The 21,481-nt window shown below is 45.9% G+C and overlaps 1 protein-coding gene across 5 annotated transcripts in view; it reads left to right on the forward strand.

Annotated features, from left to right (window-relative positions):
* Positions 1 to 21,481, forward strand: part of TFG (trafficking from ER to golgi regulator) — a 106,404-nt gene that overhangs the window by 46,475 nt on the left and 38,448 nt on the right. For all 5 annotated transcript variants that reach the window (XM_063953538.1, XM_063953539.1, XM_063953536.1 and 2 more), the window contains exon 3: positions 7,282 to 7,365. In XM_063953538.1, coding sequence (XP_063809608.1) covers positions 7,282 to 7,365 — 84 coding nt within the window. The remainder of the gene's footprint in view (positions 1 to 7,281; positions 7,366 to 21,481) is intronic.

The raw sequence follows: 21,481 nt of genomic DNA on the forward strand, positions 1-21,481 counted from the left end.
AGAAGTTTTACCTCATTCTGAACACCTGTTTGACATACATCAGGAATCCTGGGAAAATCCGTGGACAAAATTCACACCGAATAAGAGACTGTTGGCTCGCTATCCTCTCTCTGTGGAGATATGTAAGAATTGGGAAACCCCTTCGCCCGTAGATTCTCATGTGGCGCGTATGGTTGTTTCCTCTGCTCTGCCAGTAACTAACGTCACCTCTCTGAAGGAACCGACGGATAGACTTGTGGAGGGTTGTTTTGAAAGCGATTTATATCCTAACTGGGGCTGTGCATAGGCCAACCATTGCAGCAACATGGGCTGCTGAAGCTGTTGAGGCATGGGCTCAGGAGCTTGAAGCGGAACTGCCTTCCAACGCATCTGAGCATGATCAACAATGTCTCTCGTATATTACCACGGCTTCTCTGTACCTTAAAGAGGCGGCCTCTGATGCCGGGGTGCTCGGGGCCAAGGCTGCTACTACGTCCGTCTTGGCCAGACGTATCCTTTGGTTGAGATCCTGGTCGGTGGATATGTATTCCAAGAAAACCCTGGAGGTGCTTCCTTTAAAGGTAGACATTCTCTTTGGAGAAGACCTCAATAAGATTGTGGCTGATCTGGCTACTGCTAAAACAGCTTGCCTACCCAGTACGGCTCCTTCTGCACAGAAGGCTAAAAGTACTTTCCCTCGGCCCTTTCGTCCTCCAGGAATAGCCAAAGGTCAGGCGTACCCAAAGCAAGCTCTTGCTTCCAGACCTGCCAAGCCCAGACCGATGCGTGCCTGGGTCTCCCGTCAGCCAGCTTCCAGAACTAACAAGTCTGCCACATGACCTGGGTTGGCCTCCCTCTGGGGGATCCCAGGGTGGGGAGCTGATTCTAGGTTTTGCCCAGGAATGGTTGAAGACCACTTCAGATAACCTGGGTGAGGGAAGTCGTTGCTCGAGGTTACGCCATACCCTTCAAGAATCGTCCCCCCTCATCGATTTTGCCTGACAGATGTGCCTCTGGATCCGGCAAAAGCAAACACTTTGCACTCAGTGGTACATTCCCTCCTGACCACAGGAGTGGTAGTACAGGTTCCTCTGGCTCAGAGAGGCAAGGGGTACTATTCACCGCTGTTCCTAGTCCCGAAACCGAACGGGTCCTCGTGGCCCATTCTCAATCTGAAGTCCTTGAACAAGCATGTGCGGGTCTCCAAGTTTCGTGTGGAAACTCTGTGCTCTATTGTTCTGGCCTTGGAGCCTGGGGACTATATGGTCTCCCTGGACATACAGGATGCCTACCTACATATTCCTATTGCGGTATCTCATCAGCAGTACCTCAGGCTTGCGGTGGGCAACCGTCATTACCAATTTTGGGTGTTACCCTTTGGTTTGACAACTGCTCCCTGAGTTTTCACCAAAGTTATGGTGGTCATTACGGCTACACTCCACCGTCAAGGGGTCAGGATCCTATCGAATTTGGACGATTTATTGATCCTGGCAAATTCCCCAGAACTTCTCCTGTGTCATCTCGATCTGACGGTCCAGTGCATGTAGGCTCACGGGTGGCTGATCAACTGGAAGAAATCCTCCCTGGTTCCTGCTCGGAGCATGTTACATCTGGGAGCGTTATTGGACACTCATAACCAACGGTTGTTCCTGTCTCAGGAGAAAGTCCTGAAGCTTCAGGACAGGATTCGATGCTTGTTATCTCATCCGCAAGTGTCGAAACATTCGGCGATGCAAGTGCTAGGTCTCATGGTGTCTGCTTTCGACATGGAGGAGTATGCTCAATTCCTTTCTCACCCTCTGCAGAAGTTAATTCTGACCAAGTGGGACAGCCTGCCTCACCGGATCACATCTCACATGATCTCCTTGTCTCCGGAGGTCCGCCTGTCACTGAGCTGGTGGCTTCAGGACCAACAATTGAGCAGGGGCCGTCCCTTTTGGATATCCAACTGGGTCCTTCTGACAACGGATGCCAGTCTGAGGTTGGGGCGCAGTGTTGGAACAACACTCTCTTCAGGGTCGGTGGACCAAGGAGGAGTCTCTGCTCCCGATCAATATTCTGGAACTGCAGGCAGTGTTCAATGCGTTGACGATGGCCCAGGATCTAATACATAACAGACCTGTTAAAGTACAGTCTGACAACGGCACCACGGTGGCGTACATAAATCATCAAGGCGGCACTCGAAGCCGCATGGCAATGAGGGAAGTATAACGGATTCTTCAGTGGGCGGAGCGCTATTTGCCGGCCATATCCGCAGTGGTAATTCTGGTAGAGTCCTGAACTGGGAAGCGGACTATCTCAGTCGTCAGGACGTACATGCCGGAGAGTGGAGCCTCCATCTGGAGGTGTTTCAACTTCTCGTGGACACGTGGGGTCTTCCAGATGTGGACCTGATGGAGTCTCGACACAATCACAAGGTTCCGGTCTTTGGAGCAAGAACAAGGGATCCTCAAGCTGCGTTCGTGGACGCTCTGGCAATTCCATGGAACTTTCAGCTACCGTATTTGTTCCCTCCGTATTACTCTGGGCAGGAGTGACACCGGAAGTTCAAGCAAGAAGGAGGAAACCTACTTCTGGGCACTCCAGCGTGGCCCAGACGGCACTGGTTCTCTGATCTACTGGGTCTCTCGTGGGATCGGCCCCTTCTACTTCCACAACGACCAGACCTCCTCGTTCAGGGCCCTTGTGTTTACCAGGATTTGGCCCGTCTGGCTTTGACGGCATGGCTCTTGAAGCTTCCGTCCTGAGGGCCAAGGCTTTTTCTGAGTCGGTCGTTCAAACTATGTTGAAGGCCCGTAAGCCGGCTTCTGCTCTGATTTACCATAGGGTCTGGAATGCTTACTTTTACTTGGTGTGCGTCTCACAATCATGACGTTTTCAAGTTTAGTACGGCCAAACTATTGGCCTTTCTACAACAGGGCCTGAACTCCCTCAAGGTTCATATCTCTGCCTTGTTGGTTTGGTTTCAGAGAAAAATTGCAACCCTACCTGATGTCCATACATTCACTCAGGGTGTGTTGCGGATTCAGCCTCCTTATGTGCCACCTGTGGCTCCTTGGGACTTGTCGGTGGTTTTGGAGGCCTTACAAGAGTCTCCATTTGAGCCTCTTGCCTCTGCTGACCTTAAGTGGCTTTCCCTTACGGTGCTATTCTTGCTGGCGATTGCTTCAGATAGAGGGGTCTCGGACTTGGGTGCCTTATCCTGTAAGTCTCCCTATTTGATTTTTCACCATGACTGGGCGGTTCTTAGAACGCGGCCAGGTTATTTACCAAAGGTGGTGTCTTCCTTCCACCTTAACCAGGAGATTGTGGTTCCGGCCTTTACTTCTCCTGAGTTGTCTTCCAAAGAGCGGTGTTTGGATGTGGTACGGGATCTCCATATCTGAAGAGTACTTCCTCCATTAGGAAATCTGATTCTCTTTTTGTATTGTTTGGTTTTCACAAATATGGCTGGCCTGCTTCCAAGCTGACTTTGGCCAGATGGATTAGAATGGTGATTGCACATGCTTATGTACAGGCTGGTCGTCCGGTTCCTGCTACCATTAAAGCCCATTCTACTCGGTCGGTTGGACCTTCTTTGGTGGCCCACCGTGGTGCAACCCTTGATCAATTGTGCAAGGCGGCTACGTGGTCCTCAGGGAACACGTTTATAAGGTTCTCTGCCTTCGATACCTCCGCCTCCCAGGATGCTTCCTTTGGACGCCGGGTTCTTGTGCCCGCTACAGTGCGTCCCCTCCCATGAGGAACTGCTTTAGGACATCCCCGATGTTAATCCTTGTGGAGCCCAGTGTACCCCGCAGCAGAAAACGATATTTATGGTAAGAACTTACCGTTGTTAAATCTTTCTGCGAGGTACATTGGGCCCTGACGCATTTGGCTTCTTTGGGTTGGTGTTGGCATAGCTGCTGATACCCTCTCCTGTGGTGAGTGTGTGGTGTACTTGGCTACGAGCGATTGTCGTCTCAGGTACCTGCTACTGCATTGGGCTGGTTAACGAAACTGAGCTGCTGTGCACGGAAGCGGGGTTATAGAGGAGGCGGTGCTGTGCATCTTGGGAACTGTCAAAAGCTTTGAGCCTGTTGGTGCCTCGGATCAAGACCCTACTCTACACCCCGATGTTAATCGTTGTGGAGCCCAGTATACCTCGCAGAAAGAGATTTAACAACGGTAAGTTCTTACCATAAATCTCGTTTTCAGGCATAGAAATTGCAGGTTTCCAATGTTCAGCGGTACCCTCGTTCCTCTAAGCTGGTGGCAAACTTGCAGATACGATGACACTGAGAATCTTTTTTTTTTTTTGTTTTGTTTTGTTTTGGTGTGTGTGTAAAATGTGCTATTGATTTACTCTCCCACTCAAGCTAAGTTAATGTTAACTAATGTTCTTGTTTATATCACCCTTTATGATATTTGGCATTTGTGAAGGGAAGACATAATTAACAATACACCTCTCTGACAACCTATGGGGGAAATCAAATGTTATCGCACCCCCAATTTCCCTTCTTAAGTGATGGGAGATCGAGGGGTGATATTCAAATGCCCCCAGTTATCGTGCCCATTACATTCTGGTTTAGGCACGCAAAACACCTAATCCCGACTAAAGTAATGGGCGCCCAAACAAGTCTCTACTTGCATTTCAGCTTGCTACTCCCGGGTCTGTTGCCTGATCGTGCTTATAGTATAGGCTTGGAGGGATATTTAGTGTTATAAGGGTTTATTTATTTATTTATTTATTATTTATTTATTACCAGTTATTTATATAGCGCACACATATTCCGCAGCGCTTTACAGAGAATATTTGGCCATTCACATCAGTCCCTGCCCCAGTGGAGCTTACAATCTATATTCCCTATCACATGTACACACACACATTCACACTAGGGTTCATTTTGTTGAGAGCCAATTAACCTACCAGTATATTTTTGGATTGTGAGAGGAAACCGGAGTACCCGGAGGAAACCCACGCAAGTACGGGGAGAATATACAAACTCCACACAGTTAGGGCCATGGTGGGAATTGAACCCATGACCTCAGTGCTGTGGCACTGACTGTATTTTCACACATTTAATGACAAAATAAACCTACTTTCTGCATCTGGTATTATCCTCCTTTATCATTTTTGACTTTTCACGTTGCTCATTCTTTTGTGCCAGACTTTAATACAGGTTGAGTATCCCTTATCCAAAACGCTTGGGACCAGAGGAATTTTGGATATTGGATTTTTCCGTATTTTGGAATAATTGCATACCATAATGAGATATCATGGTGATGGGACCTAAATCTAAGCACAGAATGCATTTATGTTTCATATACACCTTATACACACAGCCTGAAGGTCATTTTAGACAATATTTTTTATAACTTTGTGCATTAAACAAAGTGTGTGTATATTCACACAATTCATTTAGGTTTCATATACACCTTATACACACAGCCTGAAGGTCATTTAATACAATATTTTTAATAACTTTGTATATTAAACAAAGTTTGTGTACATTGAGCCATCAAAAAACAAAGGTTTCACTATCTCAGTCTCACTCAAAAAAGTCCGTATTTCGGAATATTCCGTATTTCGGAATATTTGGATATGGGATACTCAACCTGTAATTCCATGAACTTGGTTGGTCTTTTCATGTAGAACTGATTGTTTTGTTCTTTCTCATACTATTGCATATAGTTGTATTTTAGTCTTAGTGAGAATTAAAGAGGGACCTCTAAACAGGGTCGGACTGGCCCACATGGGAACCCTCGGTGGTCCCCACTGCCTAATTGCCCACCCCCTCCTCTAGGGGTCAGGTTCCAGACTTTGCATTTGTATTATACATGTTATGCTGCATAGGAAGATGATGTATTCTCTAAAGTGCATTGCTGTTATCAATCTGATATGTTATCATATATACACTAGCAGTATTTACTGTGTATATTTATCAAGAGGCTCAGACATGCACACTCTAATGGTTAGCCAAGCATCTGTAGTAGTTGGCCACACTACGTCTGGAGGCTGAACACACCCCTATGGGCCCCTACCACTGCGTTCTCCGGTCGGCCCTTCATGCCCCAGTCCCACACTGCCTCAAAATAACCGTGAAGAAGAGCTTACAATGATTGACATACATGAGGCAGCACTGTGCTGAATCTAAACTATAGAATATGCTGAATAAAATACTCTATATGCACGTTTTACTTTACGCTGTGTGATATTTTACTAAACCTAAAATAGAAAAAATGTAAATAAATCATCTGTGTGATCTTAATGTGTAAGTGCATCTTATTGTCTATTACCTTTATGAAAATAGCATTGCACTAGATTTTTTGATTACATGAACATTACCAATATGGATTAACGTGACATGAAGTCAGATTTCCTTGGGTAGACACACAATTGTGCATACTGAAGCAAGGGTACTTCATTGTGATGTTTGTCTTTCTACAAGCATGTCTTGAAGAAACAAGTGTCACTTTTTTAAAACTTTTTTCCATATTGTTCACAGGTGTGTTTTATGTTAGAAGTTATCAATGGTAATGACTTATGCTGTTTTAAATCTGCTTTTAGTTGTGATCACACAGTAAAGTATAACAGAGAATTTGGATGTATGGTTAAGTGAAACACTTCATACTGTGTTTAGCAGCATGCTGATGAATCTGTCCTCCCTTTTGATAAAATGTAGTAATAAAAAGTATTTTTGTGTAGTAGTTGTATCAGCTTGTCTCCCAAAAGCAGTTGTTTAAAATTTGAGCATTGTGTAACTTTATTTGTTCACAGGATTAATTATTTGCTTTTTCTTCAAGCCTGACGGATATGTTTTGAGCCTTAATGTGTGTTTAAATATTGTCGGCAAATATAATGGGTTGGCCAACATTTAATGGTATGCCACATCATCATACAGCTTGGAAATGTAAGCTAAAGTATTAACAAATGTTTCCACATGGTGGTGCTAACAGGATGTGTATTATAAGCACCGCAATGCCTTCTCCACTGTGTTACATGCACATTCAGTAGTCTATCTTTAATGGTTAATGACTGAATACTGTCTTACAGCACATCATTTTAGGCTGATACACATGTTTGGGGTTCTTTCACTTACTGCAGTCAGCCTGAAACATGGCTAAATGCCACTGATGTCAACATGTTCGTGCTGAGGAAGTATATTGGCCTGCAAATGCTTAGCATCCCTAGAAAATGTGGTCATTTTCTCATTTCTTATGATACTTTAAACACGTGCTTGACATAATGAAGTCATAATTATATATTATTCCCCCCCGCCGCTTTTTATTTGATTTGTATTTTTGCTTTTTTTTTTACAGATGGAGACCTCATAACTATCTTTGACAGCTCTGACCTATCATTCGCTATACAGTGTAGTAGGATATTGAAACTGACTCTATTTGGTACGTATGGTCTTGTTGCCACACCTTTTATTTGCAAGTATGAAAATGTTTTCTGAACTTGTGTACATTGAGTATTACTCTGACCTGCCAATTTCATGGTGCTGTATTGTATTGTCAATCCATAGTGGCTTTAGTGAGGTATTTGGTTGCTTAGTCTATCACATTGGTCCGTGATGTGAAGGTGAGACTGGCCAAAAGGGTAACAGTAAGAAGAGGTTGGTGACATACAAATGTTGAACAAGAATGACATATTGGGCCAAGTGTAATATCCTGCAACTTGAGGGAGCAGATGCAATTCTGGCGAGATAGTTATTAGATTTAAAGCAGCAGTTAGTTTAAAGGCAAAACTAAAGGCCCCCATAAATTCCAGACAAATTGCTGCAATGTACCGATCCTCCGACTGCCGGATGTGGGAATCTAGAATATTAATCCTATTTAAAAATCCAGATTCCCTGATTCTGAGTGAAAACTGTCAAAATCAGCAAATTGGGGATTTTGAACATTTTTAATCTTCCTGATTTCCCGGCGACAATTGGCAGATATGGGCAGCAAATTGGTGGTGCCGTCGGATGGGGAACACAGGGCTGTAATGTTTTGGGGTCTTAATTTACTAGAATAACGTTACCCTTGCTTGCAACCACAGCCAATGTAGGGCCACAACAACCCTTGCAGGAGATTGGCTCACACGTTCAGGAGTCTCGTCGAGCCTGCTGAAATGTGGTACTCTCAGGCATTCCCAGGAGATCTGAAAACTAGACATTCCTAGGAGAGTTGGAAAGTATCCTTCACATAGCTCTCACCAGCAAGCAACACTATAGTGAAAAAATAAGGAAAAACCGTTGGTGACCATTTTGCTGAAGGCTAAGCTTGTGAAAATAGGTAGTTTCTCACATAAATTTGCATTGGATAGTGTTGGTACAACGGTCGGTGATTTCTAGAACCTGTTTTCCCGTCTAAACAACACTTTTGTAATGATTCAAGTGTGTGTGTGTGTGACATTGCAATACAACTTGGCTTTATTTTTAAATGGGATGTGTTTTCATGTACTGTACTAAGTTAATAGAAAATAAAACCACTAGGTGGCGGTGGAGTCATTGTCTAGAATGGATTATCAATATTATATTCTGGACTATAAATAATAGTAAGTTAGATACCTACATTCTGGCCCCTTCACGGAATGCTGTCAGAAGCCGTTACTATAGCAGCACTTTGTGTTGTAATTCACTTTAGACTATTTGGAAATAACATAGAAACCATATGTTGCATTCACTACTTAATGTCTCTAATTAAACGTATTAATTTAGTTGATGATCAATTTAACTTATGAGGCATTACATTATTTTCTCTCAGTTTGTTTTCTTAGAAAGGTTTGAATTATTTTAGTTTATATAGAATGCAGTGGCACTTCTATACAGTTGCACACTCCTCTTTAAACAATCTCTTTATTTTCAACAAGCAGAATACTTTTAAGACTTTGTTTTTTCCTTTTCAGCGTCATGGAAGCCTTAATGTATAGATAAACTTCTAAAGCTGGTTACAAACTATACGATATGTCGGATCATGTTGCAATCCACGGTTTAGTGCAACAACCACAGTCTATAGTGTGTACCCTCAATTCCACCGAACTCATCGTTTGAATTGTGTGGTCGTGTCGTCACATTGGATGAACTGCTCCAATGGGACAATTCCATGGTCAGCGCGGTATTACATATGCATGTAACGATCCATTGCTCTGTCATATAGCAGATTGTGTACTGTGTATCAGTCATAAGGCCCATACACACCACTCATTTTGAACGTTTTGAGCTTGAAGTCGCCTAATGTGTTTGTCCCAGCGACTGACGACGAGCGATGATGCGCTCTCATCTCGCATCATTACCTGCGAGGTGGTCCGTCTAGTTTGTCCATAATGTTTTGTGAAAACAGCTAATTTTTCATCCATCATTGCTCAGTGTGTACGGTGCGAGCGATGATGGGTGACTAACGATTTTCAGTGCACTGAGATAAAATGGCCCCTGCACCCACCCTTGGAATTTTAACCCAGCCCATTATGTAAATAACCTTTCTAATGAGGAAAATAGCTGTGTATATGCACTACTTTGGTGAAAGATTTATCTTTCAGAGAATTCTGAAATGAAAATCTCCTAGTGTGTATGCACCTACAGAGGATTGTGCTGTGTGTATGGCGGGAATTTGGTTGCACAATCGTCATGTTTGTAACGAGATTCAGTCAGCAGAGAAGCATGCTGGGTGGTCACCAGTATTTGATGCCATACTTGGTGCACATTGGTAGGAAACCTGTGCACAAAGCTGGGAACTGCTGTGCTGAAACTGCAGTTTCATGGTGGAGTTCTACAACATGGAGCTGTAGCCTACCCTCTGCGCAAAACTGAAGCGCAACACCCCCCCCCCCTTTTTTTTATTTTTATGGAAAGTTTATTTAGTAACCCATTAATTCTGTGCTTAAGGTCAATAAGCCATGAAGTCTCATCGAGTTTGTGGAGAATGTGATAAACTGTAGCTGATGAAGGGGCTTTGGTGGGTGGTTTTCCTTGCCTGAAAGAAGCCATGTCCAAATTTAACATGTCATTTTTTGAGTAGTGGTGTCAATGCAGGAATGAGAAGTGAAACTTTGTGTTTCTTCAGGAACAATAATCATTCTCCAAGGAGCTTAAGATATACCCCTTTTCCACTAGCTCAAAAAACACGGGTAAATGCACGTGGGCGCGCATTTACCCGTGTTTTTTGCAAGTGGAAAAGGGTCAACCCGGATCAAGTGACCCGTGAATCCTACCCGGCTATCTACCTGGGTAGGACACGGGAATGATCCGGGTAGGGTTGTAGTGTAAACGGGAGCCGTGTCGATGCGACACGGCTCCCATTTACACTGTATGGAAGGGCGGCGCTGGGAGATCATGTGATCTCCCTGCGCCGCCCCTGCCGCGTCACTAGAAGCGCCACCAACCCGGCATATGCCGGGTTGTGACTGCTGATGGGAAAGGGGCTGAGCACGGGTCGCAGCAGGGGGCAGCTCCCGTGTCAGGCTCCCGGCTGCGACCCGTGCTCGTAAGTGGAAAAGGGGTATTACAGGCAGAGACCCTTTTAATAAGGATGTAGAATAGACTATAGACCTTTTTTTACTTGAAATCAAATAATTCAAAAAGAGATTTGTTTTACTGGATATAATTGTATTCTCATCCAAAAGTATGGCTGCAGCAATATTATCCTGAGAACCTGAAGGATGTGCCCATGGGTAGCAGACACTCTGTTAACTGTTTTAACCGTATTTTTGTTTGACTGGTTTCGATTTGTGAAACTGGACAGAATGGGTTATATTTACTAGAGTGTGTGTTTATAGACATGGAGATGTTGCCCCTAGCAACCAATCAGATTCTAGCTTTTATCTTTTAGAACAGGCCTGGCCAACCTGTGGCTCCCCAGCTGTTGTAAAATTAGTATTATCGTGCCTGGCCATAGTTTTGGTTAGAGATTGCTAAAACTGTGAGGGCATGCTGGTGTTTTCACAACAACTGTAGAGCCACAGGTTGGCCAGGGCTGTTGTAGAAAGTGCTAGATAAATGATAAGTAGAATTGGGATGTAGTTAAAAAATGGCACTGGACGGGATCCTGGCAGTCTAAATACCGTTGCTGGATCCCGAAAGGTGGCATAATGCCAGCATTACAGTCCTGACGGCGCTCAGGGTCCCAGCGTCAAAATACAGATGCCTGGGATCCCGAATGTTCTGTTAGTGGGACCCGCTCGCGTCCTGCCGCAGGGGCTGGGAGGTTAGGTTTAGGCACTAGGAGGGCTGTTAGGGTGCAGGGAAGTGGATGGTTAGGAACTGGGGAGGAGGAGGGGTAGGAACTTGCAAGGGAAGGTTAGGCACCAAGCGGGGAGGGTTAAGTTAAGGCAGCAGGAAAGGGAGGTTATTGTTAGGAACCCACAAGAGAGGGTTAGGGTAGGGGGCAGAGGAGGGCTAGGGTACTTTCTGGAGGGCTGTCGGGATTTTGATGGTTGGTATGCCGCTGTCCGTATTATGACTGTCTGCATCCTGTCCATCGGTATTTCTCTGACGTCCTAGTGGATGCTGGGGACTCCATAAGGACCATGGGAATAGACGGGCTCCGCAGGAGACTGGGCACTCTATAAGAAAGATTTGGTACTATCTGGTGTGCACTGGCTCCTCCCTCTATGCCCCTCCTCCAGACCTCAGTTAGATTTCTGTGCCCGGCCCAAGCTGGTTGCACACTAGGAGCTCTCCTGAGCTTCTAGAAAGAAAGTTTAAATTAGGTTTTTTTATTTTACAGTGAGACCTGCTGGCAACAGGCTCACTGCATCGAGGGACTAAGGGGAGAAGAAGCGAACCTACCTGCTTGCAGCTAGCTTGGGCTTCTTAGGCTACTGGACACCATTAGCTCCAGAGGGATCGACCGCAGGACTCGTCCTTGGTGTTCGTTCCCGGAGCCGCGCCGCCGTCCCCCTTACAGAGCCAGAAGCATGAAGATGGTCCGGAAAATCGGCGGCAGAAGACTTCAGTCTTCACCAAGGTAGCGCACAGCACTGCAGCTGTGCGCCATTGCTCCTCATACACACTTCACACTCCGGTCACTGAGGGTGCAGGGCGCTGGGGGGGGGGGCGCCCTGAGCAGCAATAATATCACCTTGGCTGGCAAAATAACCACAATATATAGCCCCAGAGGCTATATATGTGGTAATTACCCCTGCCAGAATACAGAAAAAAGCGGGAGAAAAGGCCGCCGAAAAAGGGGCGGAGCCATCTCCCTCAGCACACTGGCGCCATTATTCCCTCACAGTTCCGCTGGAAGGAAGCTCCCTGACTCTCCCCTGCAGTCTACACTACAGAAAGGGTAAAAAAGAGAGGGGGGCACTAAATTTGGGCGCAGTTTAATACAATAAGCAGCTATAAAGGGTCATAATTCAGTTAGTCCCTGTATTATTATAGCGCTCTGGTGTGTGCTGGCATACTCTCTCTCTGTCTCCCCAAAGGGCTTTTGTGGGGTCCTGTCTCCTTTAAGAGCATTCCCTGTGTGTGTGTGCGGTGTGTCGGTACGGCTGTGTCGACATGTTTGATGAGGAGACTTATGTGGAGGCGGAGCAGATGCCTATAAATGTGATGTCACCCCCTGCGGGGCAGACACCTGAGTGGATGGATTTATGGAAGGAATTACGTGCAAGTGTCGACTCCTTACATAAAAAATTTGACGACATGCTAAATGCGGGACAGCCGGCTTCTCAGCTCGTGCCTGCCCAGACGATTCAAAGGCCGTCAGGGGCCCTGAAACGACCACTACCTCAGATGGCAGACACAGATGTCGACACGGATACTGATGCAAGTGTCGACGACGATGAGTCAAATTTAATGTCCACTAGGGCCATTTGTGGCATGATTGAGGCAATGAAAGAGGTATTACACCTTGCTGATATAAACCCAGGTACCTCAAAAAAGGGTACAGGTTGAGTCTCCCTTATCCAAAATGCTTGGGACCAGAGGTACTTTGGATATGGGATTTTTCCGTATTTTGGAATAATTGCATACCATAGTGAGATATCATGGTGATGGGACCTAAATCTAAGCACATAATGCATTTATGTTACATATACACCTTATACACACAGCCTGAAGGTCATTTTAGCCAATATTTTTTATAAGTTTGTGCATTAAACAAAGTGTGTGTACATTCACACAATTCTTTTATGTTTCATATACACCTTATACACACAGCCTGAAGGTCATTTAATACAATATTTTTAATAACTTTGTATATTAAACAAAGTTTGTGTACATTGAGACATCAAAAAACAAAGGTTTCACTATTTCACTCTCACTCAAAAAAGTCCGTATTTCGGAATATTCCGTATTTCGGAATATATGGATATGGGATACTCAACCTGTATTATGTTTGGGGAGAAAAAACTACCTATAGTTTTTCCCCCATCTGAGGAATTGAATGAGGTGTGTGAAGAAGCGTGGGCTTTCCCCGATAAAAAATTGGTGATTTCAAAAAAATTACTAATGGCGTTCCCTTTCTCGCCAGAGGATAGGTCACGTTGGGAAACTCCCCCTAGGGTGGATAAAGAGCTCACACGTTTGTCTAAAAAGGTGGCACTACCGTCTCCGGATACGGCCGCCCTAAAGGAACCTGCTGATAGAAAGCAGGAGGCTATCCTAAAATCTATATACACACACACTGGTGTTATACTGAGACCAGCTATTGCTTCAGCCTGGATGTGCAGTGCTGCTGCTGCTTGGTCAGATTCCCTGTCGGAAAATATTGACACCCTAGACAGAGACACTATATTGCTAACCATAGAGCATATAAAAGACTCAGTCTTATACATGAGAGATGCACAGAGGGAGATCTGCCGGCTGGCATCTAGAATAAGTGCTTTGTCCATTTCTGCTAGGAGAGGCTTATGGACTCGGCAGTGGACAGGAGATGCAGATTCTAAAAGGCACATGGAAGTTTTGCCTTATAAGGGTGAGGAGTTATTCGGGGACGGTCTCTCAGACCTTGTTTCCACAGCAACAGCTGGGAAGTCTGCATTTTTGCCCCATGTCCCCTCACAGCCTAAGAAAGCACCGTATTACCAAGTACAGTCCTTTCGACCCCAGAAAAACAGGCGGGGAAAAGGCGGGTCCTTTCTGTCTAGAGGCAGAGGAAGGGGGAAAAAGCTGCAACACACAGCAGGTTCCCAGGACCAAAAGTCCTCCCCCGCTTCTTCCAAATCCGCCGCATGACGGTGGGGCTCCACAGGCGGAGCCAGGTACGGTGGGGGGCCGCCTCAAGAATTTCAGCGATCAGTGGGCTCGCTCATGGGTGGATCCCTGGATCCTTCAAGTAGTATCTCAGGGGTACAAGCTGGAATTCGAGGCGCCTCCCCCCCGCCGTTTCCTCAAATCAGCCTTACCGACGACTCCATCGGGCAGGGAGGCTGTGCTAGAGGCCATTCACAAGCTGTATTCCCAGCAGGTGATAGTCAAGGTACCCCTACTTCAACAAGGCCGGGGCTACTATTCCACACTGTTTGTGGTACCGAAACCAGACTGTTCGGTGAGACCCATTTTAAATTTGAAATCCTTGAACACTTACATAACAAAATTCAAGTTCAAGATGGAATCGCTCAGGGCGGTTATTGCAAGCCTGGACGAGGGGGATTACATGGTATCCCTGGACATCAAGGATGCTTACCTGCATGTCCCTATTTACCTTCCTCACCAGGAGTACCTCAGATTTGTGGTACAGGATTACCATTACCAATTCCAGACACTACCGTTTGGACTGTCCACGGCACCGAGAGTGTTTACCAAAGTAATGGCAAAAATGATGATACTCCTTCGAAAAAAGGGAGTTTTAATTATCCCGTACTTGGACGATCTCCTTATAAAGGCGAGGTCCAGGGAGCAGTTACTGGTCGGAGTAGCACTATCTCGGGAAGTGCTACAACAGCATGGCTGGATTCTAACACAGAACTGAAAAAAGTGTTTCTCCCGCAGGAGAAAGCCAAGGAGCTGTCATCTCTAGTCAGAGACCTCCTAAAACCAAAACGGGTATCGGTGCATCGCTGCACACGAGTCCTGGGAAAACTGGTGGCTTCATACGAAGCAATTCCATTCGGCAGGTTCCATGCGAGGACCTTCCAGTGGGACCTCTTGGACAAGTGGTCGGGATCGCATCTTCAGATGCATCAACTGATAACCCTGTCTCCAAGGACCAGGGTGTCTCTACTGTGGTGGCTGCAGAGTGCTCATCTTCTAGAGGGCCGCAGATTCGGCATACAGGACTGGGTCCTGGTGACCACGGATGCCAGCCTTCGAGGCTGGGGAGCAGTCACACAGGGAAGAAACTTCCAAGGACTATAGTCAAGTCAGGAGACTTCCCTACACATAAATATTCTGGAACTGAGGGCCATTTACAATGCCCTAAGTCAGGCAAGACCCCTGCTTCAAAACCAGCCGGTACTGATCCAGTTAGACAACATCACGGCAGTCGCCCATGTGAACCGACAGGGCGGCACAAGAAGCAGGATGGCAATGGCGGAAGCCACAAAGATTCTCCGATGGGCGGAAAATCACGTACTAGCACTGTCAGCAGTGTTCATTCCGGGAGTGGACAACTGGGAAGCAGACTTCCTCAGCAGACACGACCTACACCCGGGAGAGTGGGGACTTCATCCAGAAGTCTTCCAACTGTTGGTAAACCGTTGGGAAAGGCCACAGGTGGACATGATGGCGTCCCGCCTCAACAAAAAGCTAAAGAGATATTGCGCAAGGTCAAGGGACCCTCAGGCGATAGCTGTGGACGCTCTAGTGACACTGTGGGTGTACCAGTCGGTTTATGTGTTCACTCCTCTGCCTCTCATACCAAAGGTACTGAGAATAATAAGAAGGCGAGGAGTAAGAACGATACTCGTGGTTCCGGATTGGCCAAGAAGGGCTTGGTACCCGGAACTTCAAGAAATTATATCAGAGGACCCATGGCCTCTACCGCTCAGACAGGATCTGCTGCAGCAGGGGCCCTGTCTGTTCCAAGACTTACCGCGGCTGCGTTTGACGGCACGGCGGTTGAATTCCGGATCCTAAAGGAAAAGGGCATTCCGGAGGAAGTCATTCCTACGCTGATAAAAGCCAGGAAAGAAGTAACCGCGAACCATTATCACCGTATTTGGCGAAAATATGTTGCGTGGTGTGAGGCTAGGAAGGCCCCAACAGAGGAATTTCAGCTGGGTCGCTTTCTACACTTCCTACAGTCGGGAGTGACTATGGGCCTAAAATTGGGTTCCATTAAGGTCCAGATTTCGGCCCTGTCGATTTTCTTCCAGAAAGAACTGGCTTCACTGCCTGAAGTTCAGACTTTTGTAAAGGGAGTGCTTCATATTCAGCCCCCTTTTGTGCCTCCCGTGGCACCTTGGGATCTCAATGTGGTGTTGAGTTTCCTAAAATCACATTGGTTTGAACCACTTAAAACTGTGGATCTGAAATATCTCACGTGGAAAGTGGTCATGTTATTGGCCTTGGCTTCGGCCAGGCGTGTGTCAGAATTGGCGGCTTTGTCTTGTAAAAGCCCTTATCTGATTTTTCATATGGATAGGGCAGAATTGAGGACTCATCCCCAGTTTCTCCCTAAGGTGGTATCTGCTTTTCACTTGAACCAACCTATTGTGGTGCCTGCGGCTACTAGGGACTTGGAGGATTCCAAGTTACTGGTTGTAGTCAGGGCCTTGAAACTTTGTTTCCAGGACGGCTGGAGTCAGGAAGACTGATTCGCTTTTTGTCCTGTATGCACCCAACAAGATAGGTGCTCCTGCTTCTAAGCAGACTATTGCTCGCTGGATTTGTAGCGCAATTCAGCTGGCGCATTCTGCGGCTGGATTGCCGCATCCTAAATCAGTGAAAGCCCATTCCACGAGGAAAGTGGGCTCATCTTGGGCGACTGCCCGAGGGGTCTCGGCTTTACAACTTTGCCGAGCTGCAACTTGGTCAGGGGCAAACACGTTTGCTAAATTCTACAAATTTGATACCCTGGCTGAGGAGGACCTTGAGTTCTCTCATTCGGTGCTGCAGAGTCATCCGCACTCTCCCGCCCGTTTGGGAGCTTTGGTATAATCCCCATGGTCCTTACGGAGTCCCCAGCATCCACTAGGACGTCAGAGAAAATAAGATTTTACTCACCGGTAAATCTATTTCTCGTAGTCCGTAGTGGATGCTGGGCGCCCATCCCAAGTGCGGATTGTCTGCAATACTTGTATATAGTTATTGCCTAACTAAAGGGTTATTGTTGAGCCATCTGTTGAGAGTCTCAGTTATATTTCATACTGTTAACTGGGTATAGTATCACGAGCTATACGGTGTGATTGGTGTGGCTGGTATGAGTCTTACCCGGGATTCAAAATCCTTCCTTATTGTGTCAGCTCTTCCGGGCACAGTATCCTAACTGAGGTCTGGAGGAGGGGCATAGAGGGAGGAGCCAGTGCACACCAGATAGTACCAAATCTTTCTTATAGAGTGCCCAGTCTCCTGCGGAGCCCGTCTATTCCCATGGTCCTTACGGAGTCCCCAGCATCCACTACGGACTACGAGAAATAGATTTGCCGGTGAGTAAAATCTTATTATCTTACTGAATCCATAGAATCTGATTACTTGCTATGGGGAACATCTCCACTTCTATAAACCCATCCTTTAGTAAATATACCACAATGAAATGGAAAGTCATGACGTAAATCCCATTTGCTGCAGGATAGGAGACCTAGGAACCTTCCATCATTTAATCACCAGTACTTCAGAGAAGCGAGAATCTGTCAACCATGGTAGCAGTCCTTTTGGCGGGTTGGTGGTACCACATTAGTCAGCCTTTTTGTTTCTTAAGATATAATGAAGTGAATTTGACACCAAAGTCCTTACATTGTGGTTGGCATAATTTCAAAGTATGTAGAGACATGGTTGCACCATTTAGGAAAACAAGCAGGGAAATGCAATAGGGTCAGAGTTTGAGCAGGTTCGGGGTTTCAGCCTAGTTGGTTTTGCCTTGTAAATGATTGCCGCTTTAAAAATACAGGCAATATCTGCTGAAATCCCAGACCCTCGCAAACTGATTCTATTAAATTTCCCCAAAAGTGTTTGCAACATCAACAAAAGGGTACAAAATATACTACTCTACGCACAGAGGGAATATATGTGTCTGTGAAGCCCAGAATGAATCATGTGTTCTCCAGTGGAACTGGAAGCATTATGCAAAAGTATGCGGACTTTGTTGTAGTAAGAAGTAGTTTCTCCTCTTCTTTTAATGCAGGGCAGTATTGGATTTCCTGGTAGAAGTAACGTTAGGGGCCTCCTAGCAGTTCTGGTTCTAATATGCACAAACAAAAATGTAGCGCTAGTAGGTCGTTAGTGAGAGAGGTCGGTCATAATATCCACATGATATTTAATATTAATAAGAGCAGAAATCATAAAACATCATAGTGCACAATTGGTTAAAATATGAGTAATAAAATCAATTAGAAGAAGAAAGAAAGTGCTACTCCCATTTGTGTTTGTGTAGATCAAATACAAAGTTCATTAGACCTGTTCCATTTATGACCGTCCCTCTGGGTCCCGCAGGGGCCAAAAACAAATCAATGCGTTTCAATAGGGCTGATGCATAGTTGCACACTAATGTCATTTCCAGTATTGTGCATGCTTGGTGACTGCATACACAGCTTTGGGCAATTCAGAGTTGTGCGCTAAATCAGTGTAGATGGGCGATGGTTGGTCATTCTTATATAGCAAATGTTCTGAGAGCGTATAGGGGGAGTTGTGAGCTATGCAGAGCTGAACGTGTCCACAGATCACTCTGATTTTATATTGATCTCTTGTACTAAATGTAGAGCTGGTGCAAATGTGTGCTGACAGTGGTCACTGCTACTACAGAAAGTGGAGGGATGGTGGCGGCACAACCTCTTAGATGTGTGCACTTATTTGTGTGAATGCAGTGCAAGTGCATCTGCCACTGACTAGGGTTCAATTCTGAATTGTCACCGTTGTCTACAAAATGTTTCCTTTTGTAGCTTAACATCATCTGATATTCTTTGTGCTTGGCCACTACTTCCAATTCACATGTCTCCCATTCTCACGTCTGCTTTTCCAAGATGCTTTACCAAGGTAGTCCTAAATATATATAATCTGCAAAGCTCCGGCACTCCTGCTTCCCAGATATGGGTTTCCTTGCTTCTGTGCCTTCCACTGGGGCTAAGACCCCTGATATGCAATGTTGAATGAACGAGGTGGCACTAGGAGGCTTGTATCCAAATGACAAGTGCCAAATATATACCTTAACTTACCCCCAAAGACCTCCCCACCGGCGTTCTCCTCTGCCACGCCGCCCACGGGTCCGCCATTACACTTCCGTCTTCCCGACCTCCGGCGGAAGTTACTTTGCAGGTCCCGGCTACATGACCTAGGTAACGCTGGAAACCGTAACAAACCAGCGTTGCAAAACATCAATTGCTCTCTCATAATACACTGTGTAAATTATGATCCCCAGTGTATAATACCAATAGGAAAAGCATCACTGGACTACCACCACTGTCTATGTAAAGCGTTAAAAATAGATTATGTGAGAGCATATCAATGCATGCAATAAAATCTAACCACAATATGTGAAGACCACCAGTAAAAAATTACATAAAATCTAAAAATGTACAAATAGCAGTATGACCCATAGGCAAACAACTTGTATAGTAACTGATCGGAAAACAGTGTATTATCTATCTGCAGGTGACGTATTAGGATGTTCCTAGGTGGTTAACGTCCTTACCCCTACTTATTACAGATTGACAGAGGCAACACACAGCTAGACACCTGTTGTCCTGATTTGTGGAGAAATAATTACACACCGAAGAGGTGGCTTTTTTGGTATATTGTCCAGGCGGGTAGTCTTCAGTATGCCGGCGGTCGGGCTCCCGGCGACCAGCATACCGGCGCCGGGAGCCCGACAGCCGGCATACCGACACTTATTCTCCCTCCTGGGGGTCCACGACCCCCCTGGAGGGAGAATAAAATAGTGTGGTGCGCGTAGCGTGCCCGCAAGGGGCTCATTTGCGCTCGCCACACTGTCGGTAAGCAGGCGGTCGGGCTCCCGGCGCCGGTATGCTGGTCGCCGGGAGCCCGGCCGCCGGCATATCGTAGTGAACCCGTCCAGGCATGACAATGGGCTTATTCATCCCACGGACAACAGGTGTCTCCCCCTGTGCCTGATTTAAACAAACCACATCACCATCAGAATCCTCATCGTCCTCTTCCTCCTCAGCGCCAGCAACACCCATATCCTCATCCTGGTGTACTTCAACAGTGACATCTTCAATTTGAATATCAGAAACTGGACTGTGGGTGCTACTTCCAGCACTTGCAGGGGAGGTGCAAATGGTGAAAGGAGCCACCTCTTCCCGTCCAGTGTTGGGAAGGTCAGGCATCGTCATGTGAAGCTGAACCACTAGTTATGAACATAAGCCAGGGTCTTAGCCATTTCTTGCCACTCCGCGTCGTAAATGGCATATTGGCAAGTTTACGTTTCTCCTCAGACCATTTCAATTTCTTTTTTTGGGGTCTTTTTACTGAACTTTGGCTTTTTGGATTTTACATACCGTCTATCACATTAGGCATTGTCCTTGGCAGACTACGTTGATGGGATTTCATAGTCTGTCATGGCTAGTGGCAGCAGCTTCAGCACTAGGAGGAAGTGGTTCTTGATCTTTCCCTATTTTATCCTCCAAAATTTTGTTCTCCATTATTTTTCTGGAGTTAAATAACAATATGCGGTACAGGAGAGCGTATCTCTACACCACACAGGGCAAACCCTGTGAAAATTATTTGGATTACATATTAATGACCCCTTTATTTGGAGTAAATAATATACAGCACAGGACAGCACTGCTGGACTTATACGCCAGCACCGCTGGACTTATACGCCAGCACCGCTGGACTTATACGCCAGCACCGCTGGACTTATACGCCAGCACCGGGACACCACCACAGGACTGATGCAGGATAACACAGCACCACTGTAATGGACTGATGCAGCACACTGAGGACAGAGACACATCCTCTCTCTACACTCTCCAATGCTGGAGTGAAAATGGCGACGCGCGGCTCTTTATATGGAATCCAAAACCCGCGAGAATCCGACAACGCGATGACGACATTTTGCCTCGTTCTGGTTTCAGAGTCAGGCGGGAAATCCCGAACCTGACTGATTCGGGTTCAGTTCTCAGGGAACCGAACCTGCTCATCTCTACTTTTAACCCTCCGTCAGGTGCCTGTTAGAAAATCGTCATTAGCACCTAACTAACTCAATTCTAACGCTCTTAAAGTGATCAGTGACCTTCATTAGGACGTACAAAGAGAGAAATTGTAGGTTTTACGGGCCATTTCAGCATAAAATCTGAAGCAAAAAAGAGAAAACACGAGTATAAGTTTGGGCGCATTGTGTCTGAGAGGCCACCCTGGACAAATCTACATATTTCCGCAAAATATCCACAACCTTTGTAATTTGCATTCATAAAATGAGAAAAATAAACAATTAATAGATGAAAATAAAAGGAAAAACGAACGTTCAAGCAAAT

Source organism: Pseudophryne corroboree, chromosome 2 (genome assembly GCF_028390025.1).
Source record: "Pseudophryne corroboree isolate aPseCor3 chromosome 2, aPseCor3.hap2, whole genome shotgun sequence".
NCBI classification, from domain to species: Eukaryota; Metazoa; Chordata; class Amphibia; order Anura; family Myobatrachidae; genus Pseudophryne; species Pseudophryne corroboree.